General features: G+C 55.1%; 1 protein-coding gene across 2 annotated transcripts; it reads left to right on the forward strand.

Moving 5' to 3' along the window:
* The first annotated feature begins 799 nt into the window (after positions 1-799).
* On the forward strand, positions 800-19,395 carry MFNG (MFNG O-fucosylpeptide 3-beta-N-acetylglucosaminyltransferase). 2 transcript variants are annotated; one of them, XM_025400334.1, is made up of 8 exons: positions 800-1,427; positions 6,983-7,031; positions 7,447-7,549; positions 8,254-8,407; positions 11,018-11,103; positions 13,230-13,395; positions 15,922-16,007; positions 18,437-19,395. In XM_025400334.1, the coding sequence occupies exons 1-8, from the start codon at positions 1,173-1,175 to the stop codon at positions 18,501-18,503; spliced, it is 966 nt and encodes a 321-aa protein (XP_025256119.1). In that variant the 5' UTR covers positions 800-1,172; the 3' UTR covers positions 18,504-19,395. The 2 variants fall into 2 exon arrangements, with proteins under 2 accessions (XP_025256119.1, XP_025256120.1); XM_025400335.1 differs by lacking the exon at positions 6,983-7,031 and having other exon boundaries at positions 800-1,434.
* The last annotated feature ends 6,895 nt before the right edge of the window (positions 19,396-26,290 follow it).

The following is a 26,290-nucleotide window of genomic DNA, read 5'->3' on the forward strand; positions in this document are numbered from 1 at the left end:
GTGCCAAGGTCCTGTAGTGGCCGCATGCCTGGGCCAGCTGGGATCCCAGGGGTCTGGAGTGGAGTAACAGGAGATGGGGTGGGAGTAACTTGGGGGCCAGCTCACACAGGGCCGTGTGGGCTGCTGTGTGCTTTTTGGCTTTTGTTCTGAAGAAAATGGGAGCCAGTGCAGGCCTTGAGTGGAGGAGGGAGGAGATGTGAGTGAGCTTGTGCGAGACATGATGGAGGTGGTGGCTGGAGAAGGCCCTCTGTCTGTCCACTGGCTGGATGCTGGGAGAGAGGCAGCTCCAGAGACTGCGGAGTGAAGTCAGGTATGGGCTGGGGCACAGCTGGACAGGTGCCCTCAGGGGACCTCCTGTGAACCCGAAGAGGACCAGAGACCTGGGTTCCACCAGCTCTGCGGCTGAGTTGCTGGATTGTTTTTGTTCATTCTGTACCTTTGTGCCTTATGTCCTCAGCTATAAACTGGGAATGACAGTCCTAGTGCTGTTGTGAAGACCACAGGAACTGAGCAAACAACTGTGGAAGCCCCAAAGGTTAAGAGGTTATCACGGAGGGCTTCCTGGAGAAGGGAACCCTTAAGCTTTGAAGTCCAGATAGAATTCAGCCTAGCGGAGGGAATGTGGGTGAGACTGGTGGAAGATGGGAGAGCATCCCGGAGGAAACTGGTGAGCAAAAGCTGGGGGCTGGATGAAGCAGGACACCAAAGTAATGGGTGTTGAATGGGCCAAGCTGACAGCTCTCTGCAGGAGTGGACGGTGCTGGAGGACCCTCTCTTCCACCAGGCACGGAGGGTTTGCTGTGACTTCCTCCTACTGCAGCAGCTGGCAGATCCGGGGCTGCCCCTTCTGCTGGTGCCTCCTTTCAGCCGCGTCTGTCTGGGGTTCCCTTCGTCTGGCCCCGCCCCTCGGGCTGAGCGGGGCGGGGCCAGGCGGTCCCGGAGGCTGCGGCAGGCCGGACAGCGGGAGCAGGTGGAGGGCTGGCGGCGGTTGAGATCGTGCTGCCATGGCTCAGCCTCTGGGTCCAGAGCCTCAGCTCCTACCTCTTCCCTCCTTGCCAGCCCCTGATGTCTGCCAGACTTTTGCCTCTGCCGGAGCCCCTGCCTGACCAGCTTCCCCTCCCTGTCTGGTTGGGATTTGGGGGCTGAGCTCTCTGGGGTCCCAGGGCCAACCAATGCACTGCCGGCTCCCGCGGGGCCTGGCTGGAGCCCTCCTCACCCTCCTGTGCATGGGGCTCCTGTGTCTGCGGTACCACTTGAACCTGTCCCCGCAGCGGGTGCAGGAGACCCCCGAGCTGAGCCAGCCGAGCCCGGGGCCCCCTGAGCTGCAGCTACACGATGTCTTCATCGCAGTGAAGACGACCCGGGCCTTCCACCGCTTGCGCCTGGAGCTGCTGCTTGACACGTGGGTTTCCAGGACCAGGGAACAGGTGACAAGTGGGTGACATTGGGCCCTGGGAGTGTCCCCTGGCCTAAGGGGTTCTCAGAGGCCTTTCTACTGGGCTGGGGTCTCTGACTGCCTCATGGGAGAAGCTGCCCGCTACCTGCCTAATCTGGGACCCTCTTCCCCTCTCCTTATTCCCGGCTTCAGGGGCTGCCTGTGGTCCTGCCTGTGCCCTGTACTGGTCCTGACTCCAGGTCCATCCAGGTCCCTCCACTCCACCACTTTTGGGGGCCAGGCTGGGCCCCTGCTCCAGGCTCCCGGGTCCTTCCTGGGGGTCCTTCTATTCCTAGCTGCTCCCGTGAGGGCTTCACCTCCAGCCACCCAGACCCAGCCTGGCATCGGGGGTAATGGTGGATGTTGGGCAGCTGGGGTGGAGGCTTCCAAGAGGTCCTGACCCTGACCCGTGCCCAGGCCAGGCTGTTCCACCCAGGCCTTAGGTGCTGTCCTGCCCAGGCTCTGAGGGTGGGGGACTGGGGGAGAATCTCTAGGTGGGGTCTGTTCTTGGAGGAGGCATCCCTTCAGGCTTCCCGACAGCCCCTCCTGCTGTGCCTCTGCTGCCCTGGGTATGCCGAGGCTGCCATGTCTGGTCTCCTGCGCTGGCTTCCTGTGGGCTGCTTCCGAGGCAGGGAAGGAGAGCGCATGCCACAAGGGTGGTGCCTGAGGCAGTGGTGGGCAGTAGGTCGGGGAGGCCTTAGTGAGGCAGTAGGTGGGATTGTGTGTGTGTGTGTACGCGTGCTCACACGCACGGAGCTGGAGTGTGCTAGATGTGCGTGACAAGAGGTGTGTCTGTCACATGGCTGCATGGCTCCGGCAAGCCAAGTCCCTTCCAGCCTTTCCCCTCCTCGCATCCAGTATCTTCCTTAAGCAAAGTCAGTGATGTCGGGTGTTAGGGACCGTTGATGGGGGAGGTGGAAAACGGGTACACACACACACACACACACACACACACACACATCCGTCCCCTCTTTGGCGGCTGGCTCAGTGGGAGGAAGTGACTGAGTCTTTGGAGATAGTTGAGGCCTCCTGGAAGACCAAAAGGAGGGGGAGAGGATGGCTGGCAGAGGCCAGGCCCTCCTGGGGAGGGGCACCCTGCCCTGATTTCTGCCCTTATACTCAGGATTAACTCTTCCCCAGCTGGCCCCCAGCACCCCAGCTCTTCTCTGGGCCCCACACGGCTTCTCATCTTGGGGAGATCCTGGTTCTTCCTGCGGAAGCCGCCAAGGCGGGCCCTCCCGCAGGCCTTCCTGTTTATGCGTCTGTGTACCCGGGAGCGTGGCCTCACGTGGCCCACGGCCCTTTCCTGTCTTGTCTCCATCACTGTGGTGCTGCCCTTGCCCCGGATGAGGAAACTGAGGCCAGAGAGGAGGAAGTGCTGGCTGGCGTGGTGTCACGCAGAAGGCCTGAGGGGGAAGTGCCCAGTGGGACCTAGAACCTTGCTCCTGGCTGGGTGCTTTTCTTCCCTGCTGAGACTTGGGAGCCCTGTGAGGCCTGGGTCACTGGGCTACAGGAGAGGGTCCTTGGCCTTCAGCCTGGGCGGCTGTGCCTGGCAGTACCAGGCCAGGAGAGGCAGGCAAGAACATCCCCTTCCCTGTCCCAAGCTCGATCCCACATGCGAATCAGGCGGTGGGGTGGGAGTGGGGGTGCTGGCAGCTCTGCCACCGCTCAGGGCTGTAGATCAGGCGAGTTGCTTGTTTCCCCCTCACAGTAAGCCCCAGCGATCGGCTGTGATGACCGTGATGTTCCCGCCTTACAGTGCAAACACTGAGCAGGGTTCGGCCGAGGTGGGAGATGAATCCACTCAGCTGGACCCAAGGGGCGAGGGGCAGACTCTAGAAATCTTGTCCTTGAAGTTGAAAGAAGGAAGGATGCTGAGATAGAGGAGGAGGTGGGAGGACAGGGAGGCCCTCGCTCGCTACCCCACATCTCTCACCCTTTGGCTCACTTCTGTCTGTGACCTCGGCCAAGGCCCTCTCCTTTCAGCCCACAGTTTCCCCGTCTGCACAGGGCGGGAATGTCCGGACCGGGCCTGAGCTGGTTAACTGCAGCGCTGGGCGCCTGCCTGGCTGGTTAAGGGCGGTCGGGTGGCAGGTGGGCCTTGTGGCAGGGGCCGGGACTCGTGTGCTGGCCTTTGTCCTGGGCCGAGGGGTGGGCTGGGGGAGGCGGGTTTTGTGCTCAAGGGGAGCCTTTCTCCTCCCTATGGTCCCCTCGTTGGGGGGAGATGTGGCAGCAGCCCCACACCTCCCCTCGTCTGCAGCAGATGGTCCCCGGCCACCCCTCCCCTGCCCTAGCAGCCTGCGTATCCCTTTGTTTCCCGTGGCTGCCTATGAAGTTTTCCCCATTGTCAGGTCTCCTCCTTAAACAAGTCAAATACAGCCCTTGGCTGCGAGGAAACTCTGCCCATTGCTCTGTGCCAACCTTAGGATTCCCAGGGACTGAAAGCACCAGCCTCACTGCCCTCTCCCGTGCCCCCGCCCCCTCTGGACCTGGACTCGCCTTCCCGCCTCCCTCCCTCCCTCTGCTCAAGGCTGCTGTGTTTTGTTTAGTTTTGTTTTGGTTTTTGTTTTTTTTGAGGAGTCTCACTCTGTTGCCCAGGCTGGAGTGTAGTGGCGTGATCCCGGCTCACTGCAACCTCCTTCTCCTGGTTTCAATCAATCCTCAGCTTCCTGAATAGCTGGGACTACAAGCATGTGCACCACGCCTGGCTAATTTTTCTATTTTTAGTAGAGATGGGGTGTTGCCATGTTGGCCAGGCTGGTCTTGAACTCCTGGCCTCAGGTGATCCGCTCGCCTTGGCCTCCCAAAGTGCCTATTCTGCTTTATTCGGGTTACTAGATCTTCACCCGGAAATGGTCCTCGGCCCATTTGGCCCATGCTCCAAGCTTGAGAGTGCTTCGCTATCTGGTGGCTGTTTGGTGGCAAAAGTTTGCCGAGGGCAGGGCAGGAAAGGCCTGGCTTCTTTTATAGGATCCCTTGAGGCTGTGTTGAAAACAGTCTTGGGGTGGGAGCAGAACAGAGCAGGGAGGCCAGGGAGGAGGGCCTGCGGCAAAGCAGGCAGCAGGTGACGACAGTGGCCAGTGGAGAGGACCCGGGTGGGTGGCCGGGGCGGGCTGGAGGGAAGAGCAGCGTCCCAGACTATTTGGAGGCTGGTGAGCCGAATTGATGATAGGCTCGGGGGGAGGTGTGAGAGGAAGAGAGGAGGAGCAGAGAGTCTGAGGTTTTGGGTTCCAACCAGTGAGAGGGAGGAGCAGGTCTTGGGGAGCACGGGGGCTCAGTCTTGATGCGTTCAGCCCCCAGGAGACGTCGTGGTTTTAGGGGATTTGACAGTTTGGAGCTCAGGGAGAGGCTAGGGCTGGTGGTGTCCACGAGTCTCCAGCTCCCTGATGGTGTTTAAAGCTGAGAGGCTGCATGGCGTCACTGACGGAGTGGGCTTCATGGAGAAGCGGACCAGGGCCTAGGCTGGGACCACCAACATTTCCCCCTGCGGAAATCCGGAGACCTCCAGCATTTGCTAAATCTGACGGTGGGAGACAGACCCCAGGGAGAGAGGCTCAGAGGGTGGACGCTGCCCAGGCCTTCCCGAGGAGAGCCAGGTGCCGGAACAAGGAGACAAATTGGACCCAGCCTGTGGCCTCCAGGATGCCATTGTTTGGTGGAAGAGACGGAGAGATAAATTTCTGTAACCAGGGAGTTTTGCTAACTGCTGTTAGTGACAGGAGGAACAGAGGGCTGAGGAACACATAGCAGGGGCCCCTAAAGTAGCTGAAGGGGTGTCAGGGAAGGCTTCCTGGGGGAGGTGATGCCTGAGCTGGGAGCTAGATGGTGGAAAGAGGGCACAGCATGTGCAGAGGATCAGAGGTGTGGGCCTGTGCGTATGTGTGTGTGTGTGAGACACACAGAGAGAGAGAGACAGAGAGAGAGAGAAGCCCCAAGAGTGGGCAGGAAGTAATGAGATCAGACTACATCAGGCAGGGTGGCCAGGTGGCCCCTCACTGGCCACAGGGAGGCTGGCCTTTATCCCAAGGGTGGTAGGGAGCCATGGAAGGTGTTAGTGGCTGGTGGTGGAGGTGGATGTTATCCGATTCTGGTCCTGGCAGGAAAACATATCTGAGGGATAGAGGCAGAGTCTTGCAATAGTCCAGTGAGAGGTGATAGTGGTTCAGAAGCAGGGCTGTGGCCATGGGCCTTGGGAGACAGCCTGGCTCCCTCCTGCCCCTTCCTGTGTCAAACCTGGCTCCTGGCCTCCTGGCCTCCTATGCCTCAGTTTCCCCTGAAATACAAATAGGTGAGCCTGACTTCACTGTCAACTCTTCCTTGCTCTTTTACACACAATCTTGTTTTATTCTCACAGCCACTACTCACAGCCATCTACTCCTTTTGTAGATGGGTAAACTGAGGCTTAAGGCGGGGGCTGTTCTGATCTGAAGGGCTAATTCCTGGAAAGGAGGGAGGGAATTGTGGGTAAGCAGAGGGGAGCATTGCAATTGGAGGCCCTGAGCTTCGAGGGAGGACAGGGCTAAGCCACGAGTGTGGCCCCAGTGGGGGCTGAGAGAGAGTCTGGGGGCTTTAAAGAGGTGGGGCACTTGGAAAGGGTCCAGAATTGTCCTGAGTCCTGGGCCGGGCAGTCCCAGGGCCGGGGAGGCCCTCGAAGGCCCTTGAGGTGCTCACTGAGTGAGAGGACCCACTTGGGCAGCTGAGAAGCTCTGCCCGTGTTGGGCCGGGCGTGAAATGGGAAGGACACCAGTCCCCAGCCTGGCTCGTCTTTGTCCCCAGCCTGGCTTGTCTTTGTCGCATCCATGTGCTTCCTCTACCTCTCATTCAGAGTTTGGGTTTGGATTATGTAGGGGCTGAGCAGCTTTAGCTGCCTGGGAGGCGGCGGGGAGAGGTCCGTGGGTTCGAATGTCAGCCTGGCACTTGCCAACCCTGGTCCATCGCTCAGCCTCCTTTTCGTCGTCTGGGAAGAGAACAGATGAAAACACCTGCCTTGGAGGTTTGAGGGTCGCTGGGGGCAGGTGCATGTCCAATCTGGGGGAGCTGGACTGGGCTGTGAGGCGGCATTTCCGAGATGGCTTTCACAGGGGGTTTGTGTGGCTGTGAAGGTGTGACGTCTCCCTAGTGGCGCGGTGTCCCAGGGCCTGGGTGTGGGTCTGTTCACATACAGTTTGTGTCCTGATAATGGGTTTAAGGTTGTGTTACGTGACTGTGGAGGAGCCGAGTGCAGCTATGTGTGTGTGTGTGTGTGATAGAAAAGGGTGAGATGCTGCCCAGGTGTGTGGTTGTGGTTGGGTCCCTGTGGCTGCTCTGGAAAGGGGGCGAGGGTATGTGTTTAGACTGTGGGCTGTGTACACCCTGAAGTTGTGTGTCTACAAAGGCTGAGTTGTATGTGTTATATGTTGTCCTGAAGCAGCATGTGACCATGAGAGGGGTGTGTGTGTCACTGGAGGAGTACAGAGTCCGTCTGGGGCCTGGTGTTGGTGGGTTGTGGATTGGTCTAGGGTGTCGCTTGGGCCGACGTGAGTCCTGACCCCTTCTTCTCCTTCCTAGACGTTCGTCTTCACCGACAGCCCAGACAAAGGCCTCCAGGAGAGACTGGGTAACTCTGCCTTGCCTGGGTGGGGGTCTTTAGCTGTTGCCCAGGAAAGCTGGGGTGGCTGTGTCCTGGCCTGAGGGTTTCCAGGAAATGGGCTGCCCACCCTTGGCATGTGGGGATCCCCCTTTGCCCAGGAGGGAAGTGGGCCTCTTCCCTGGAAACTGGTGTGGGCGTGGGTAGGGGAGGAGCTGTGCTGGACAAGGCCCTGGACACCTGAGTCCCAGTCCAGCCTGCTGTCCACTAGCTCTGTGGTCCTGGGCAGGTCTGCCTTCCCGGGGCCTCAGTGTTACCATGTGTAAAATGGGAGTGGGTGGGCCGCTCCAGGCTCCCTGTAGTCCAGCCTTGCTCTGTATTCTGTGTTCAGGGCTGCAAAGGGGGGAGCTGGACAGGGTCCCCTGACTCCCCCTCACTTCTCCAGGGTCCCACCTTGTGGTCACCAACTGCTCCGCGGAACACAGCCACCCAGCTCTGTCCTGCAAGATGGCTGCTGAGTTCGACACCTTCTTGGCCAGTGGGCTTAGGCGAGTGTTCCTGGGTCTCTGGGGATAGGTGTGATCTGGGCTCAGTGAAAATAACCCGTGGGCCTCCTGGGGTCTGACTTCAGCCCCCACTCCCCTAGCAGGCAGTGGGCAGATGAAGTCCAGCTGGGTTCCAGTCCTGCCATTCAGGATTGGATATGTGACCTTGGGAAAATGACTTTTTTTTTTTTTTTTTGAGATAGTTTCGCTCTTGTCGCCCAGGCTGGAGTGCAATGGTGTGGTCTCGGCTCATTGAAACCTCCGCCTCCTGGATTCAAGCGATTCTCCTGCCTCAGCCTCCTGAGTAGCTGGGATGACAGATGCCCACCATCACGCCTGGCTAACTTTTGTAATTTTAGTAGAGATGGGGGTTTCACCATGTTGGCCAGGCTGGTCTCGAACTCCCGACCTCAGGTGATTCACCCGCCTCGGCCTCCTAAAGTGCTGGGCTTACAGGCGTGAGCCACCACACCTGGCCAGGGCGAGTGTCTTAATCTCTTAGTCTTGGTCCTCAACTGTGAAGTGGGTACCCTCCTCACGAGCTTATACAATATGCAACTTGGCACAAAACAGATGCCTTAAATGTCAGCCTCCCCCACCCCTACCCCCATTCTGTCACTTTTGACCGACTGTGGGGGTGCTTGGGGACCCTGGCTTGGAACTCCCCACCCCGCAACAAGTTCACTCTCCCCGTTTCATCCCTACAGGTGGTTCTGCCACGTGGATGATGACAACTATGTGAACCCAAGAGCGCTGCTGCAGCTGCTGAGAGCCTTCCCGCTGGACAGCGACGTCTACGTGGGAAGGCCCAGCCTGAACCGGCCCATCCACGCCTCAGAGCCACAGCCCCACAACCGCACGGTGGGTCCCTCTCCTCCTCCTTTGCCTCTTGGCCCATTGGTCCCAGGGCCCGGCCAGTCCCAGGGGCGGGGGTGTGCTAGAGAGGTGAGAGGGGTTCTGGGTTCTGGGTTTGGCCCCATGTGGGTTTGGGATGGCGGCTTCCCCTCTTTGACCCTCAGTCTCTTCCTCTGTGAAATGAGGAGACTGAGATCATGCAGCCGTGGCACAGAGATAGTACATAGTGAGGCCTCCGTCCCCCAGGAACCACGGATTGTCCTGGTCACTCAGGGAGCCTCCAGGTGAGCTGAGGCTGCGTGACACCACAGCAGGGCTCCCAGCCACCTGATGTGACCATGTAGATGTGCAGGTTGTTAAAATGCTGGAACGGCCAGGGGCAGTGGCTCACAACTGTAATGCCAGTACTTTGGGAGGCTGAGGTGGGTGGGTCACCTGAGGTCAAGAGTTCAAGACCAGCCTGATCAATATGGTGAAACCCCGTCTCTACTAAAAATACAAAAATTAGCCGGGCATAGTGGCAGGCACCTGTAGTCCCAACTTCTTGGGAGGCTGAGAGAGAGAATCGCTTGAACCCGGGAGGCAGAGGTTGCAGTGAGCTGAGATGGCGACATTGCACTCCAACCTGGGTGGCAGAGCGAGACTCCATCTCAAAAAAAAAAAAAAAAAAAATTTGCTGGAATACTGTGGGGCTGGGTGATCAATTGCTGCTGCCTGAGCCCCAGAACCCTTCCCCCACTTCCCCTCCTTGGGCACCCTCTCTCTCCAGACACCTCCACTAGCCTGTGACTGAAGAGTTGACACCTGGCACAACAGGGGGCTCCATACCCACCTCAGTTCCTGACCTGGATGGATGCTGATTCGGGTTGCCAGATTCATTAAACAAATAAATGAAAAACCACTACATCCAGTTAAACTTGACTTTCAAATAAATAATGAGGAATTTTTTAGTATAAGTATGTCCCAAATATTGCATGGTTCTTTCCCTGTCCCCAGGACCCACTGGATATCCAGGCCCTAGGGCTCCCTTGGCCCAAGGAAAAAGGCAGGTCGGGAGGTCCCTCTCTTGTGGCAGTGCCTGGTGCAGGAGCTGGGCACACAGCGGGGCTCAACCTCCCTTCTCAGGTCACCATCTGCTTCATTAGAAAAAAAACAAGAGCAGAAAACACAAAACCTTAATTATCAGTAGCGAATCAGCCTCTGAGCCTTAATTAAATTCTTCTGGGCCCTGGGGCTGTGTGTGTGAGTGATTCCAGGGGAGCCAGGGGGTCCCCCAGGCTCCCGTACCACTTCACCACTGGCCACTCACCTCTGCCTAAGCCATTTGCCTCTGGGGTGGAGAACTGCGCGCTGGAGCCTGACTCCCTGGGTTTACATGGCAGCCCTGCCACCTCCTGGCTTTGTGATCTTGATGAGGTCACCTCACCTCTCTGTGCCTCAGTTTCCTAATCTGTGAAATGGGTAATAGCAAACCCTACTCAAAGAGTGGTTGTGAACATAGAAGAAAGAATGAAATGAGATCATCTATCCAAGTCCTTGGAATGAGACCTGGCACGAAGTCAACACTAGAAAGTATTAGTGATCTGAGGCCAGGCGCGGTGGCTCATGTCTGTAATTCCAGCACTTTGGGAGGCCGAGGCAGATGGATCACCTAAGGTCAGGAGTTTGAGACCAGCCTGGCCAGCCAACATATAGTGAAACCTGTCTCTACTAAAGAATACAAAAGTTAGTTGGGCATGGTGGCGCACGCCTGTAGTCCCAGCTACTCGGGAGGCTGAGGCAGGAGAATTGCGTGAATCTGGGAGGTGGAGGCTGCAGGGAGCCGAGATTGCAACACTGCACTTACACTTGAGCCTGGGCAACAGAGCAAGACTCTGTCTCTGAAAAAAAAAAGAAAGTGTTAATGATCCGTATTGGACACAGCCTGACCTTTGTTTCCCAGCCACATCTTTCCCCTGCACACTCAGGCCCCGTCAACCTAGGCCCACCTCTGTGGCCCAGGAGAGCAGGTGCAGTGTTTGGCAGCCCCTCCCAAGCCACATGGAGTGAGGTAGGGACCTTTCTCAGGGGAAAGGGGCACAGTGGCCTTTTAGTAGAGACAGGGTTTCACCATGTTGTCCAGGCTGGTCTCGAACTCCTGACCTCAAGTGATTCACCCACCTCAGCCTCCCAAAGAAAGTGCTGGGATTACAGGCATGAGCCACCTAAACAGAGTCTTGCAGGATGGGCTGGAGTCAGCCAATGCTGAGGGGAGAGAGGAACAGAGTCCCAGGCAAGGACTTCAACTGACCGCACACACCCCATTAATGCCGCTGCCCTGGATGCCTGGCCAAGGGGCAAGTGGATAAACCAGTACTCATCCCCTTTAACTGGAATCCAGCTGGACTTGAGTCTGATCAGTGACCTCATCACTCCTAATTAACTATGTGACTTCGGGCCTCTGTTTTCTTATCTATAGAATGGGCACAGTAGTGCCAGACCGTAGCAAGATTCTAGTGAGATTCAAAATAAAGAGCTTTTGAGCCATGCTGGTTGGGGGTGAAGGGTGGCCTGGCTGTCCCTTTCCCCCACAAATCCCACCAGGCTCACTCTGCCCCTTGGCCTCCTCTCCCTCAGAGGCTGGTACAGTTCTGGTTCGCCACTGGGGGTGCTGGCTTCTGCATCAATCGCAAACTGGCTTTGAAGATGGCTCCGTGGGCCAGGTAAGCAGAGACCCCGAGGTGGGCAGGAAGGCAGGGAGGGGGTGGCGGCTGGGGTACAGGAGGGGCCTTGGCAGCAGGAAGGGCTTTGAGAGTGAGCTCAGGAGAAGCTGCTCCTCATTCATGTGTGTCACAGTGCGGCAGTTAGTGGCGAGCAAACCACCTGCCACCTGCCCTCGGGGCTGCGCGGCCGAGTGTATGACTTGCCACACACAGGTGAGTCATATCATCTCCAAGAGCTCCAGTCCCTCCGTCTGATAATACAATGGCCAGTGGTGTGGTAAGGGTTCAATGAGAAAATGTCTGGGCTGGCCCTGGTAGATGCTATTTGCTGCCCTTTTCTGACCGGTCAGTGCCGTAGGGGAGGCGAAGGCTGAATGTAAGGGCCTTCAGAGGAGGGAGAAGGGCCTTCTGGTTGAGGGCAGAAGGGAAGACTTCCAGGAAGAGGTGGTATTTGAGCTGGGTCAGCCCCATGTACACTACACTGGGCCATCTAAGGGAGATGATGTTACTCCTAATATCACAGTGGGTGTACACCCTGTGATATTACTCATCATACCATCGAAGGGACATGATATCACTCCCAATATCATGAGGGGATCTCAGGGGTAGTGGAGGCCGCAGTGTGGGTGGGGGTGGACACTGGTATTCCAGAAGTGGCAAGGCCTGGCCTCCGGAGGTCTTTCCGGGCTGCTGTTATTATTAACAGCACCATCAGCGGCCACTCTCTTGTATTGAGGCTGACTCTGAGCCAGCTCTGTGCTCCATCAACAGGATCACAACGCCTCAGGGAGAAGGTGGCCTTAGCCTTGTGTTTCTAGATCTCAGGCGACTGAGGCGCTGAGATGAAGCCAGTCTGAGGTCAGCCAGGTTCAAGGTCACTCAGCTGCTGGGTTTGGCTCCAAGGTCTGCAAGCCTTGCTACTACCCAAGCCTGCCCTGCCTTGCCTGGCTGGGAGGGGCCCCCCAGGACACGAGCGGGCTCATTGTCCTGGGGCCTGTCCACAGAGCTGTGTGTGTACACATGACCAGGGTCATCCCTGTGCCTGGGATGCCCCCACCCAGGCTTCTGCCAACCTCTAAATTACCTTTGTGTGAATTAGAAAAAGTCCACTGCCTCCAAATCCTGCAGGTACAGCTTGAGGGCTCGCAGGCTGGGGAGGGGAGTACAGGCTGGATTTCTGCACCCATTTGCCCCTTGGCCAAGCATCCAGGGCGGCAGCATAAATGGGGTGTGTGCGGCCAGTTGAAGTCCTTGCCTGGGACTCTGTTCCTCTCTTCCCTCAGCACTGGCCGACTCCAGCCCATCCTGCAAGACTGCTTAGGTGACTCATGCCTGTAATCCCAGCACTTTGGGAGGTTGAGGTGGGTGAATCACTTGAGGTCAGGAGTTTGAGACCAGCCTGGCCAACATGGTGAAACCCCGTCTCTACTAAAAATACAAAAATTAGCCGGGTGTGGCGGCGGGCTCAGGAGGCTGAGGCAGGAGAATTGCTTAAACCCGGGAGGTGGAAGTTGCAGTGAGCCGAGATTGCACCACTGCACTCCAGCTGGGCAATGAAGGGAGACTGTGTCTCAAAAACAAACAAACAAACACACAAAAAAGCTACCACCTCCTCTGGGAAGCCTGCCTGATTCTTCCTATACCCCCAGGCAGCGTGCTTCCCTCTGACTTAGCACCATTCTTTGAAAGACCTGCTCCCTGCTCTGTCTCCCTCCAGAATAGGGACTGCTGTTGGGGGCAGGAAGCGTTTCTTTCTCATCTCTGTATCCTCAGCCCTAGCGTAGTATCTGGCATCAGCAATGAATAAATGAGTGAATGAATGAATAACACGACAGGGAGAGAAGGAAAGGCTACATTTATAAAGGGCCTCACCTTCCCATTCCCTGTTTAATCCTCACAACAGCCCTGTGAAGACAGGGCCATTAGCATCCCCATTTCATAGAACAGGAGACTGAGGCTGAGGCTCCCCAAGGTTCCCAACTTGCTCAAGGTCATGCAGTAAGCAGGAGGCAGGTGCTCTGCTCTGCTCTGCCAGCTTGTCCCAGGGGAGGGCCTTCATAGGGTAGCCCACGGCTTTGGGTGTGGAGGGCCTGGGCCGGTGTCTACAGTCTGGCTCTGTCCCTCAGCGGCTCCCGTTTCATGGACACATCTGCTCTCATCCGGCTGCCTGATGACTGCACCATGGGCTATATCATTGAGTGCAAGCTGGGCGGCCGCCTGCAGCCCAGCCCCCTCTTCCACTCCCACCTGGAGACCCTGCAGCTGCTGAGGACTGCGCAGCTCCCAGAACAGGTGAGCTGGCCCTTGGGGCAGGTGGCAAATGGGAAGGGGGAACCAAAGGAACGTGAGGTCTCCCCAACCCTCCCTCCTGGTGTGTGAAAGAAACCTGGAACTCCAGATTATGAGGCTTGGCTGTTCCCTATTGATGGGGAAACTGAGGCCTAGGGTGGCAAAGGACCCCCTAAGGGTACACAGGGACTCAACCCCTTCACCTCTAACCCTCAAGGATTAGCATTTGTGAAGCTGAAATTCTTTGATCTGGTCCTCAAATGCCAGCCAGAAGGACCTGAACAGATGAGATGAGGCTGTCTCCAGGTTCCCAACACCCTGCTCCCCACCGCTGCCTCTACTCAGTCTTCCATCCTCCCCACATTCCTCCCGGGGAGCCCAGCTGGCCCTTTCTGATTTTCCCCATTGGGTGCCCCCTCCTTCATCAAAACTCCCCTATCCATTGCTCAGTGCTGTTCCTGCCAACCCTGAGGTTACCGGGATGGAGTGGGTCTTCGGGGGGATGCTCAGCATTACGTTAGGCTGGGGGAGAAGGGGGACCCCATCCCACCACCTGGCAGGTAATGCAGGTCCAACTGGCTCTGCCTCGGACAGGCTGCCCTCTGACGCTGTAGATGGTCCTGGCTGGGAGTGTCCCCGGAATCTCCTGCCCAACAGTGTGACAGAAACTCAACATAGACTGGCTAACCTGAAAAGGAAATGGTTGGCTCACATAACTGAGAAGCTGAGGGCCTGGCTGGCTAGGTCTGGCGGGGTCTAGGCATGCAGATGGCCTCCCAGACTCTCTCCACTCTAGTCCACTCTCCCCCAAGTTGGCCCGTCCTCAAGCGGGCTCAGCCTTCATGTTGGCAAGATGGCAGCCCTAGCGTTCCCCCACCATCGGAGGAGAGCGCCTCCTTCCTTCAGATCCCAGGGCTGGCATTCATGGGTCTGACGACTTAGCTTGGGTCACGTGACCGATCTCCTACCAGCACCTGGAGTTAGTGTTGATTGGCCAGGCCTGGAACTGGGGTGTGAGGTTGGTCCTATTAAGATGGCAGGGCATTAATTTTCGTATAAGGAGTAAGGAAAGGATCCAGTTTCAGCTTTCTACTTATGGCTAGCCAATTTTTCCCAGCACCATTTATTAAATAGGGACTTGCTTAAGAAAATAGAAGATAAAATGAGATTTCGCCAATGCGTCTTGTAGCTCCAATTATCTTAGGCTCTTTGAAAAGTTTGGGTCAATGTATTGTGATTTTAAGTTACAGATCAAACACAGTCATTTTGTCTACAACTTCTAAACAGGGATAACTGGACAAAGGACAGAAAAATAAGGAAAGTTGGTTTATCTTGTTCATAATCTGTGTCTTTGGATATCTGTGAATACTTATTAAATATTCATCTAAAAGTCGGGTTAGGTGGCCATAATTAGTGTTTCAAATAGCCAAGTAAAGATCTACAAATATCAAAAAAAAAAAAAAAAAAAAAGATGGCAGGGCCTGAAGCCAGGAAAAGGAGGCAGATTTGAGGCAGCCCACACCAGGGCACCCTAATGGTTAGGGTGTCCTGAGTACCCACAATGCCAGGCACCACGCTGGGGGCTTTCCCTTCTTCTTCTTCTTCTTTTTTTTTTTTTTGAGATGGAGTCTCACTCTGTTGCCCAGGCTGGAGTGCAATGGCATGATTTTGGCTCACTGCAACTTCCACCTCCCGGGTTCAAGTGATTCTCCTGCCTCAGCCTCCTGAGTAGCTGGGACTACAGGCACCCACCACCATGCCAGGCTATTTTTTGTATTTTTAGTAGAGACAGGGTTTCCATGTTGGCCAGGCTGGTCTCGAACTGCTGACCTCAAGTAATCCACCTGCCTCAGCCTTCCAAAGTTCTGGGATTACAGGCATGAGCCACCGAGCCCAGCCACCCTTCTTTAACTCTCTGTTTCCTCACAGTATTTACATGAGGTCATTACTAACATTATCCCCATTCTATAGATGGGGAAAATGAGACCCAGCGAGCTGAACTGACCACGGCACACAGCTAATATGGGGCAGAGGGTCACTGGAACCCTAGCTGGGTGGTCCCTATGCCCACAGTCTTTAACCACTGTGCTCCGCAGCCTCTGAGCTGAAATGATGATCTATGTCGTCACTGACTGGTGCAGTACAGGCTCCGGGTGAAGAGGGATGTGCCAGGGCCCTCCAGTGAGTCTCAGAAAACCTCCATTCTAGTCCAGGCATGCAGCTTACTGGAAAGGTGCCTTTTCCTGTTGAGCCTCAGTTTCCAAATCTGTAGGTGCGGTATTGTGCCAGCCTCTCAGGGGAGCTCAACTCTCGAGGGGGCAAATGGGATTAAGGGCATGGCAGTGCTTTTCCAGCTGTGAAGTGCCTTGGGGCGTGGGGTGGGCTCCCACCACCAGTGGGGAATTTCAGGTTCCGGGGCAGCTTTCCCTGCAGCTTAAACGCCCTCCTCCACCTGTGCCAGGATGCTGCCCCCTTGTGGGGATCCCCAGTGCGACACCCCAACACTCACTCTTCTATCTCCCTGCCCAGGTCACCCTCAGCTACGGTGTCTTTGAGGGGAAACTCAACGTCATTAAGCTACAGGGCCCCTTCTCCCCGGAGGAGGACCCCTCCAGGTGGGTCTGAGGGCTGGAACCTTGCATGGGAGGAGTGGGGGCTGAGTCCAGGCATCCAAACATGGGGGAGCTGTGAGGGAGCGGAGTTGGACAGGTTTTGGTGGCTGACAGCGCAGAGCTAGGAGTGGACAGAGTGGATTTCAGTTTCTGACCCTGCCACTGACTTGCTGTGTGACCTTGGGCAAGTGTCTTGCCCTCTCTGGGACTCAGTCTCCCATTAGTAACAGCTGGACGCTGGCCATCATGGATCTGAAGAGCTCTCCCAGCCCCAATCCTCTGGGTTCTTCAGGAGTCCCTGGAAGGCTGAAATGCCTTCCCTGAGCACAGGCAATGCTCTCATGGTGGAACTTCAGGTTCTAATGGGGGATTTTTATTTTATCTCTTTTGGACTTATTGTTTCTTTGATACTCTTAAATGCTTCTTTTAGGTAGGTAAAGGGTTGGAATAATGCCTTCCAGTTCTGCCTAGAACTGGCCACGGGAAGATGGGCCACTCAAATCCGCTCCTGACTGGTCTAGAGCAGTCTTGGAACATAGCCTGTGATATGCAGCTTCCTTTCCACACACCAGCACCTGCCAGCCATGGCTGTTTTTTTTTCCTTTTTCTTTCTTTTTTTTTTTTTTTTTGGAGATGGAGTCTTGCTCTGTCGCCCAGGCTGGAGTGCAGTGGCGCGATCTCAACTCACTGCAACCTCCACCTCCCGGGTTCAAGCGATTCTCCTGCCTCGGCTTCCCGAGTAGCTGGGATTACAGGCACCTACCACCATGCCTGGCTAATTTTTGTGTTTTTAGTGGAGGCGGGGTTTCACCATGTTGGCCGGGCTGGTTTCTAACTCCTGACCTCAAGTGATCCACTTGCCTCGACCTCCCAAAGTGCTGGGATTACAGGCATGAGCCGCTGCCCCCGGCCCAGCTATGGCTTGTGATGCTGGCCAGGGGTGGTGGGATGGGGGTGGAGAGGAGTAGGGGGAGGGGACACATGGACTCTGGGCCCATCAGTCGAACGCCAGAACTGATGCTTGACCCCTCCCAGCATCTCCACCAACTGATGGGCTGGCTTCACCTTGCATGCCTCCAGCCATGGGGAGCTCCTCCCTCCTGTGGCAGTCTGTTCAATCTCTGGGCAGCTGAACTGGCCCTAGCCCTTCTATTTCCATTTCTGCTCCCTGTAGTGACATGCAGTAGGTCTAGAAACTGGGGAAGGAGGCCTGATCCTACCTTTGGGGACTGAGCAGGGACTCAGGGAGGTAATGAGTAGAGGAGGGCATGGGTGAACTCTGGGTTCACTTGAGTGACAGAGACTTATCCAGAGGGAGTCCTGGGGGACGGGGAGTCTGGGAGACTGTGTGTGTAGGGGATGAGGGTGAGTATGCAGGTACAGGCTGTTATGGGAGAGTAAGCCAGAGCCCTGATATTGACTGGGGAGTAGTGGCTGGCCGGGGAAGGCTTCTCTGAGGAGGTAACATGAAGGACCTGAAGGGCTAGCAGGAGTTCGCTAGGAGAAGAGCAGGTGGCAGATCGCTCCCGCAGAGGGGACAGCATATGCAAAAACCTGGTGGCAGGAGACAGGCCTTGACCTGCTCAAGGTAGGAAAGGGAGCCTGTGTGACCAGAATGTGGAGAAGAGGAAGGAATGGTGTCAGATTTAGTTGGGGACGTGGCAGGGGGCCTCTCCAAGGCCTTTGTAGGCTCTGTCTGGACGCTTGCGATGCTTGGGGGAACCAGGGCCCCTGGCCTTGACATTCTGCAGTGCTGCCTCTCCCGGGGCAGAGGGCTCCCACGATGCTGAGGGCCCTTGCGGCCAAGGCTGCATTGAACAAGTTGGGTATTACAAGGAGACAGAATTTGGCTCGATATAGGAACAAAAATTCAAAATTCCAAGATGAATGAAGCTGCCTTCTAATAGAATGAGCTCCCATCAGCAGAAGTGTGTAAGCCATAGCTATACTGACAAGAGGTTTAAGAATTGCTGTTAAATTTCCTCAAAGCCCACAGTTTTTAGAAGTCATAGATTACTGTCAAATGGGTCTGGAGCCACTTAGAGATTCAGATGCATATGGTCAGATGATTGGCCTTAGCTGAGGTCTCTTTATGGCTTCTCTGGCTTTTGAAGTTTCTCCAAACCAGCAGTTCTCAAGTGGGGGTGATTTGTCTCCTAGGGGACATCTGGCAATGTTGGAGACATTTTTGATTATTATGATTCGGGAAGATGCTACTGGAGTCTTGTGGATAGAGCCCAGGAATGCTGTTAAATATCTCGCAAGGCACAGGACGGCTCCACAACAAAGAATTCTCTGGCCCTAAGTGTTAGTGGTGTTGAGTTAGAGAAACCCTGCTCCAAATCGTCTCTGTGGCATGTGCCCACCTAGGAGAGTGGGCTGAGAGCAGAAGTGGGGGTGACCATCCTGTTCCTTTTCTGGTTTCTCTGCAGGTTTCGCTCCCTCCATTGTCTCCTCTACCCAGATACACCCTGGTGTCCTCAGCTGGGTGCCCGATGAATCCTGAACTGCTGGGCAAAGGTTGGGCAGAGGCTTCTGGGTGTGCCTTGGCTCGCAAGGTGGCACTGAGGGTCCCTGGCAAGTGTCTTGTGATAGGCAGTCCCTGGCAGGGCCTTCGGGTGGTTGGCAAGCCCAGGATCTGGGTAACAATTGGCACTGAAGGCACCCCAGGCCCCTGGGAGGTGAGTTAGACAGCCCAGGGGACCAGGTGGACCAAGTGATGGCCAGAGAAGCTCCAGGGGCTAGACTCCCTCAGGAGGCTGAACTGAAAAAGGGTAGGGGGCACTTAGCTGGCCTGGGGCTCAGGGGTCCTAACCCTTTAGGCAGTGACATGGCCTCTGGGTGGGGTCTGGCCCTTGGCCCTGGCTCATGTCTCTCAGTCATTCCCCTGGGGCTCAAGCACTGGGCCGCCCACTCCTGCCTCCCTCGCCTGGTTCCTGAGTTCCTGAAGGGATATGGAAATGATGGCAGAATCCAGGGTCTGAAGCACCTGCTGTTGTTGCCAACCAGTCTCCCAAAGCTGCTTGCTCCCCACCCCTTGCTAACAGGACCAGATTTGGTTTGGATTCTCAGAATGCTAGGACCCAGATGATGGAGCATAATGGGTCCCAGCCAATCGTGATGATCCTTTTTGCTCATTTCCCAGCCTCCCTTGCTGTTAGGGGTTACCATGGGACCAGCTCTGGCCAGAGGGAACTAAGCAAATCCAATAGAGACATTTCTGGGGAAGGTTTTGCAGCCCACTCCCCATCTTCCTGCTGTGAATGTGGGTGTGATGGCTGGATCTGGGGCAGCCACCTTGCTACCATGAAGGAAAGGCCAAGACAATCATCCCAGCTATTCCCTCCAGCATCTGGTTCTGTACGAAAATTAAATGCTTATTTGTTTAAGTCTCTCTTGGTCCAGTTTTCTGTTACATGCAGCCAAAATGTTCCTGACGAGGGTAGGGTCTTTATCTGTCTATCACAGTGGAGATGGCGGTCACTTTTGGTGGTGTGATATGATGCGTGCAAAGACCATGTTACAGAGCCTGGCACAGAGAAAGGAAGGGCACAGTGGATGGTGACTGTTACTAGTGTGTTTGTGAGTCATAGTGTGTGAAGCAGTGCACAGGTGTGTGTGTGTGTGTGGCATGTACCTTCTACATGTGTCTGTGCATAAAGATGTACATGTGTTTTTTTTTTTTTTTTTTTGACAGAGTCTCACTCTGTTCCCAGGCTGGAGTGCAGTGGCACAATCTTGGCTCACTGCAACCTCCACCTCCCGGATTCAAGCAATTCTCCCAATTCTCCTGCCTCAGCCTCCTGAGTAGCTGGGATTACAGGCACGTGCCACCATGCCCAGCTAATTTCTGTATTTTTAGTAGAGACAGGGTTTCACCATGTTGGCCAGGATGGTCTCAATCTCCTGACCTTGAGATCCGCCCACCTCGGCCTCCCAAAGTGCTGGGATTACAGGCGTGAGCCACCGCGCCCAGCCTGTGGTGTGTGTTTTTGTGGCTGTGTTGCACATGTGTACATGATGTGTACATGTGAGCGTGTGTGCTGTGAGGTGTGGAGTGGTTCCTCCTTTTCTCTGCCCCTGGGTTGGGGGAGGTCAGAGAATCAGGGAAGGCGGAATGGAGACTCCAGGCTGAGGGACTTAGCCTCAGGTATCAGATAATGGTGCCAAAGGGCGATTTGACAGCAAAGGGCAGGAACTGAATAAACACAAGTGCCCTTGGAATGTCGGATCCCAAGGAGGTGGATGGATGAGTGAAATTTCAGGTATGGCGGCATGTAGGCAGGGAAGGGTTAGTGAGGGGAGGTCTGTATCATGCCCAGTGATGCTAGGAGTTGGAGTCATAGTGGGGCTCTCGGATGAGGAAGGAAGAGGAGGGATCCTGAGGGCCAGAGGGGCCCTGACACAGGGAGCCAGGGCCAGGGGCTCCACCCCTGAAGAATCAGAAACTGTCTTCTGGCTACATCTGTGTTGGGGACATCTGGAACCACTGAGCACCTGAAGCCGGCCCCTTGTTTTCCAGGGAGGAGAGGTCCGGAGAGGGACTGCCACGTGCTGTGGTCACACAGTGAGTTGGGTGCAGCCGGCCTCTTGTGCTTCTCCAAAGCCCCGTTTCTTTCTGGGCTGGCCCAGGGCTGGGTTTATGGGATGCCAGTCAAGTGAGGGCAGCCTCTGGCCTTGCAGCCTGGTGGGGCTGGAATAGTGCCATCCATAGCCGCCGTCCTCCCCACCCCACCCAGGGAAGGCTGCTCGTCGGCCCACATTTAGACGCAGCAGCAGATTTTCGGGTTGCTCCCAGATCCTGAGGGTCGGGTGGAGGGAACGGGACTTGGGCCATCTGCTGCCTCCATTGTCCCAGAATAGCTGGGGGTAGGGAGGGGGAGCAGAGTCAGCAAGGATCAGAATTGGGATGGAGGAAGGAGGGAGTCTGAGTTTAACCCTTTGCGTGTCTGCCTGGGAAGTTAGGAAGCTCCCTGTGCCCTGTGCCGAAGTGACCCATCTGGGCCCCAGAGGGAGGGGCTGAGTGTGGGGTGGGGTAGCAAGGTTAGGCCACCTAGTCTTGGCCTTGCCATGCCCCTTGGGCACATAGCTGCCGCTCAGCGTCCTCGCGTTTAGACTGAGCCCTGCCTGCCCATTTTAGGGTGCATGTGGATGGGATACTTTGAGGACCATGGGTGGTCACTGATCCTTCGGCTGGTTGGCTGAGGGTAGGCCCCCATGATAACAGGGACAGAGAGTGACGCCAGAACAGGAGCCCTGGCCTGGGGCAGACATTAGAAGGAGCCTGGAGATCTTCTCCAGGGGTCTATGGCTTCCTCATCCAGCCCCTATCCCCAGCAAGGAGTGTGCAGGGGGCCCAAGGTAAACCTCCTCTCCTCCCAGCAACTTTCTTTTTTTTTTTTTTGAGACAGAGTCTCACTCTGCCACCAAGGCTGGAGTGCAGTGGTGTGATCTTGGCTTACTGCAACCTCCACCTCCCGGGTTCAAGCGATTCTCGTGCTTCAGCCTCCTGAGTAGCTGGGATTATAGGCATGTGCCACCACGCCTGACTAATTTTTGTATTTTTAGTAGAGATGGGGTTTTGCCAAGTTGGCCAGGCTGGTCTTGAACTCCTGACCTCAAGTGATCTGCCTGCCTTGGCCTCCCAAAGTGCTGGTATTATAGATGTGAGCCACCGCGCCTGGCCCTGGCAACCTCTTAACTGATGCACCTGCACCTGCTGTGAGTGAGGTGGACTCCACCCCGGGAGGCTGGTGAACTAGCATCTCAGCTTTGCCCTTCTGTAAGTATTGATGCCAACAGAACTATAAACGTAAATATCTACCATCAAGGGCATGCTGGTGGTCAGGCACTGTTCTAAGTGCTTGATATAAATTAATTCATTTCATTCCCACCTATTTGAAGTAGGTTCAATCATTATTCCTGTTTTACAGATTGGGAAACTGAGGCACAGAAGGGGAGAAGGTCCTTGGGCCAGGTCACAGGTCTCCTCGGTGCCAGAGCCAAGGTTGGAGGCAGCCTGACTCTGCAGTGGTCATCTCGCTGCGGGACGACTTTGAAGAGTTGGAGAACCTCCTCAGGCCTGGGCTCCACCCTGCTGCCCATCTGTGGCTCTAGGCCCTTAGGCAGGTGGCTTCACTCTTCACTGACTTCATCTGTAAAATGGGCACAGTGACTCCTATGCAGCAGGATGTGAGGCTTTGAGATGCTGCCTAGAAAGCTCCTGATGCGGGGTAGTTGCTCAGTAAGTAGCACCTCTCTGTCCTTGCTGAGCTCACGTTCTCAGCAGTAAGAGGTAGGGGTACTGGGCTGGCCATCACCTCCACTCCCTGCCCGGGCTGTCATCACAGCAGCCTCCTCACTGCTCCCGTAGTCTTCTCTCCACTGCTCACTGGCTCCAGGCACAAGGGCCTCCTTGCTTGCTGTGGCAGGTGCCACGTTCTCTGCCAGCACCAGTTCTTGCCTCTCCTTGTATTGCAACCCCCATTCCTGCACAGCTGGCTTGTTCTTGTCAAGCTCCCATGTTCCATCTCTTAGGGAGGCTCCCCACTCCCATTACACAGCAGCCACTCATGGTCATCAGTCACCTCCTGTTACAGTCACTCATAACCCGTCACCCTTGCAGACCTGCCTTCCAGGTATTTGTTTGTTGTCTACTCCCACCCGGCTGTGAGCTCCATGATCAGGGATCCCCTTGCTTCTGTTCCCTGCAGCTCGCGACCTGGCATAGTAGATGCTTAACAAATATTTGAGGAACAAATAGAAACATAAGTGAATGGACTTCTCAGATCTCTTCCATCTCTGTCCGTATTTTAAGATTCTGTGAAAGGTACTGAAATAACTGAGGCAATGCAATGGGGGCTTCTTAATGGAGGGATCAGACTGGCAATAGCAGAATGCACCAAACCTTCTTCTTCTTCTTTTTTTTTTTTCTGAGACGGAGTCTCACTCTGTCGCCCAGGTTGGACTGCAGTGGCGCGATCTCGGCTCACTGCAAGCTCCGCCTCCCAGGTTCATGCCATTCTCCTGCCTCAGCCTCCCGAGTAGCTGGGACTACTGGCGCCCACCACCACGCCTGGCTAATTTTTTGTATTTTTAGTAGAGACAGGGCTTCACCGTGTTAGCCAGGATGGTCTTGATCTCCTGACCTTGTGATCCACCCTTCTTGGCCTCCCAAAGTGCTGAGATTACAGGTGTGAGCCACTGCACCCGGCTGATCCTATGATTTCATGTGCTGGCCGTGGCCGGCGTCTTGAGCCCCTTTGCCTTCATTCTTCCCTAAGGGTGAGCAGTGCACCAGCGCCCCACACCTTCTTAGTATCGCCCAGAAAGCATTCTTAGTATGCTTCAGATGTGATCCCATAGGAAGGATGCAACACTTCCCAGGAAGTCTGCTAGCTAGAATAATTGACACTACATCACATCCACCCTCTGGACCTAAACGCCAGTCCACAGGAAGCAGGAGGACAGTGTAACATGTTAAATGACACCATGAGGGTTCGGTCCGCCACATCAACAATGAGGACAGTCTCACATGATGAAGGGCCTGGTTTCCTCAACAAGTAAAAGGGCATAAAAAGGAAGAGAGAAAGGACTGTTAGAGAGGAAAAGAGATTTAAGAAATAAAGCACCAAAATGCAATGTATGGGCCAGGCACTGTGGCTCATGCCTGTAATCCCAACACTGGGAGGCCAAGGTGGGCAGATCACCTGAGGTCAGGAGTTTGAGACCAGCCTGGCCAACATGGAGAAACCCCATCTCTACTAAAAATACAGAAATTAGCCAGACGTGGTGGAGGTGCCTGTAACCCCAGCTTCTCGGGAGGCTGAGGCAGGAGAATCGCGTGAATCTGGGAGGCAAAGGTTGCAGTGAGCCAAGATCACACCGCTACACTCCAGCCTGGCCAACAAGACCTTGTTTAGATCTTTATTCAAACAGACAAACCCTAAAATGGCATTTTTCAGGACAATGAGAAAATTTGAAGATGGACTGCATATTAGAGGATCTTAAGGAATGGTCCATTTTATTAGGTGTGGTGATGATGTTGGACTTATTTTTAGAAATGTGCTAATGTGTGAGAGATACATTCTGAAATATTAATGGGTGAAATGATCTGATGTCTGACATTTTTGTTAAAAAGGGGCTTGAGGGAGGAATGGAATGAGAATGGCAAAGTGGAGATGGCGGTTAGAGCTGGGTGAGGGGTGCGTGGGAGTGCCTCATATCAGTCCCTCTACTTCTGTAGGGGTTTGAGATTTTCCACAATAAAAGTAAAATGGAATAAATAAAAGTGGGTCTGTACATATTTCATTTCTCTGGCTGTGGCCGTCCCCTTCCAGTTCTCCCCTCCTCCATGCCCCACATTCAGGCCCAGAGAACATCTGTTTTCACCAGGCACAGCTGTCCTGGCCCCACTTCCCGTTAGCCCCAAACACCCGGAGAAAGGAAAGCCAGGCCTTGACTCAATGCTGGCCTCTGCCTGATTTGCATTTGGCCTGTTGCCTGGTTTCCCAGAGGCCCACCCTGATTTCTTTGGGTTCTGAGCACTTGTCTCAGCTGCTCTGTAACCCAGGAGCACTGCCCATGGGCACATGGCAGTGCTCCCCACTCATCCTCCAATAATTGCTTACCTCCTCTGGCAGGGGTCAGGGTGGCAGAAGTGGGGATGGGATGGGTCCCTGTGTCAGATGCTACACGGGACAATCAGGTGCAAGCCCTGCTCTCAATAGGGAGTCCCAGTCCCAGCTGGGACATGATTGAAAACATAGCAGCCACGCGGTGGCTCACACCTGTAATCTCAGCACTTTGGGAGGCCGAGGCGGGTGGATCATGAGGTCAGGAGTTCAAGACCAGCCTGGCCAATATGGTGACACCCCATCTCTACCAAAAATACAAAAATTAGCTAGGCATGGTGGCATATGCCTATAATCCCAGCTACTCAGGAGGCTGAGGCAGAAGAATCGCTTGAACCCGGGAGGCAGAGGTTGCAGTGAGCCGAGATTATGCCACTGCACTCCAGCCCGGGCAACAGAGCGAGACTCCATCTCAAAATAAATAAATAAATAAATAAATAAATAAATAAATAAATAGCTAGCACATCATGTAAACAATGATAATCAGCAACCGTGGGGTGCAGGGAGGGTGGACTACATTCTGGGGGGTTCAGGGTGGTAGGAATCAGGCACATTGATGTGTGAAGTGGCATTGTGTCTGGGTCCTAGGCCACGAGGAGATCTGAAGGAGCAGACTGCGTCGTACTCCGCCTTGCAGATAGGGCCATGGAGACTCCAAGGAAAGATACAGATGCTGGTTATGGTTATAATAACTACTGTTTTCATGTGCCTTTGTATCTCATCTCGCAGGAAAAAGACCAGGTATGTGCCTGGTGCTGTGTCTACACAAAACAGAAGGGGCTCCCTCTGTCCCTCCCTCCCCACGTCTACCCTGCCTGATGCAGCTCTGTGCCTCACAGTATCCGGCACAGTGCTGGGTACATAGCAGGCAATCCATGAAGACCAACTGATTATTGAGGTCAGTGTTCAAACTCAGGCCAGTACCAAAATGGCTGGATAGAATCACAGGCAGTTAGGATAGTTGGTTAAAACAGATCCCAGGGCTCCATATTAGACCCTCAGAGCCCAAGCCTTTAAAGAAAGGGCCAGGGAATCTGTATTTTTACCTGCCCCCCGGCCCACCCAGGAGGTCGTAAGTTGCTGCTGGGTTAGAGAAGGAGGTGAGGGAATTAGAATAGAGTTCAGCACCGTGGACAGAGCCACACTGCCGCCTCCATCGACTCTCCTGGGACTGACTAGCTGGGGGCAAGGAAGGTCAGTCTCTGTATGTGGCAGGGATCCACAGTCTAATCCTGATGGGGGCCAGGTGACACCTGTGGTCTTGACCCCCGCATGACACAGCCTCGGTCCCTGCTTCGGGAGCAAATTTCAGGGAGGACAACAGTCTTACTGCAGAGACAGCTTCGACTCTGCACAGGGAGGAGCCGTATAATAAATATCCCCTCGATTTCCTTTATAAGTTGTAAGCGACCCCCATACTGTGCAAGCAGCAAAGCATGAAGTCTGAGCCTGTGTGAACAAATTAATCCCCCAAACATGGTTTGAGCACCTACTGTGTTCAAGGGCTGTGCTGGTAGCCATAGGGCATGTAGGGATGAGAGAAAGATACAGCCGCCGCCTCAAGCCACCTGCAGCTTGTCAAACATGGTTCACTGGTTGTTAGAAAGGAGAGCAGCCTTGAAGATAAGCAGACCCTGAGTCCGGTCAGTGTAC

Source organism: Theropithecus gelada, chromosome 10, assembly GCF_003255815.1.
Source record: "Theropithecus gelada isolate Dixy chromosome 10, Tgel_1.0, whole genome shotgun sequence".
NCBI lineage: Eukaryota > Metazoa > Chordata > Mammalia > Primates > Cercopithecidae > Theropithecus > Theropithecus gelada.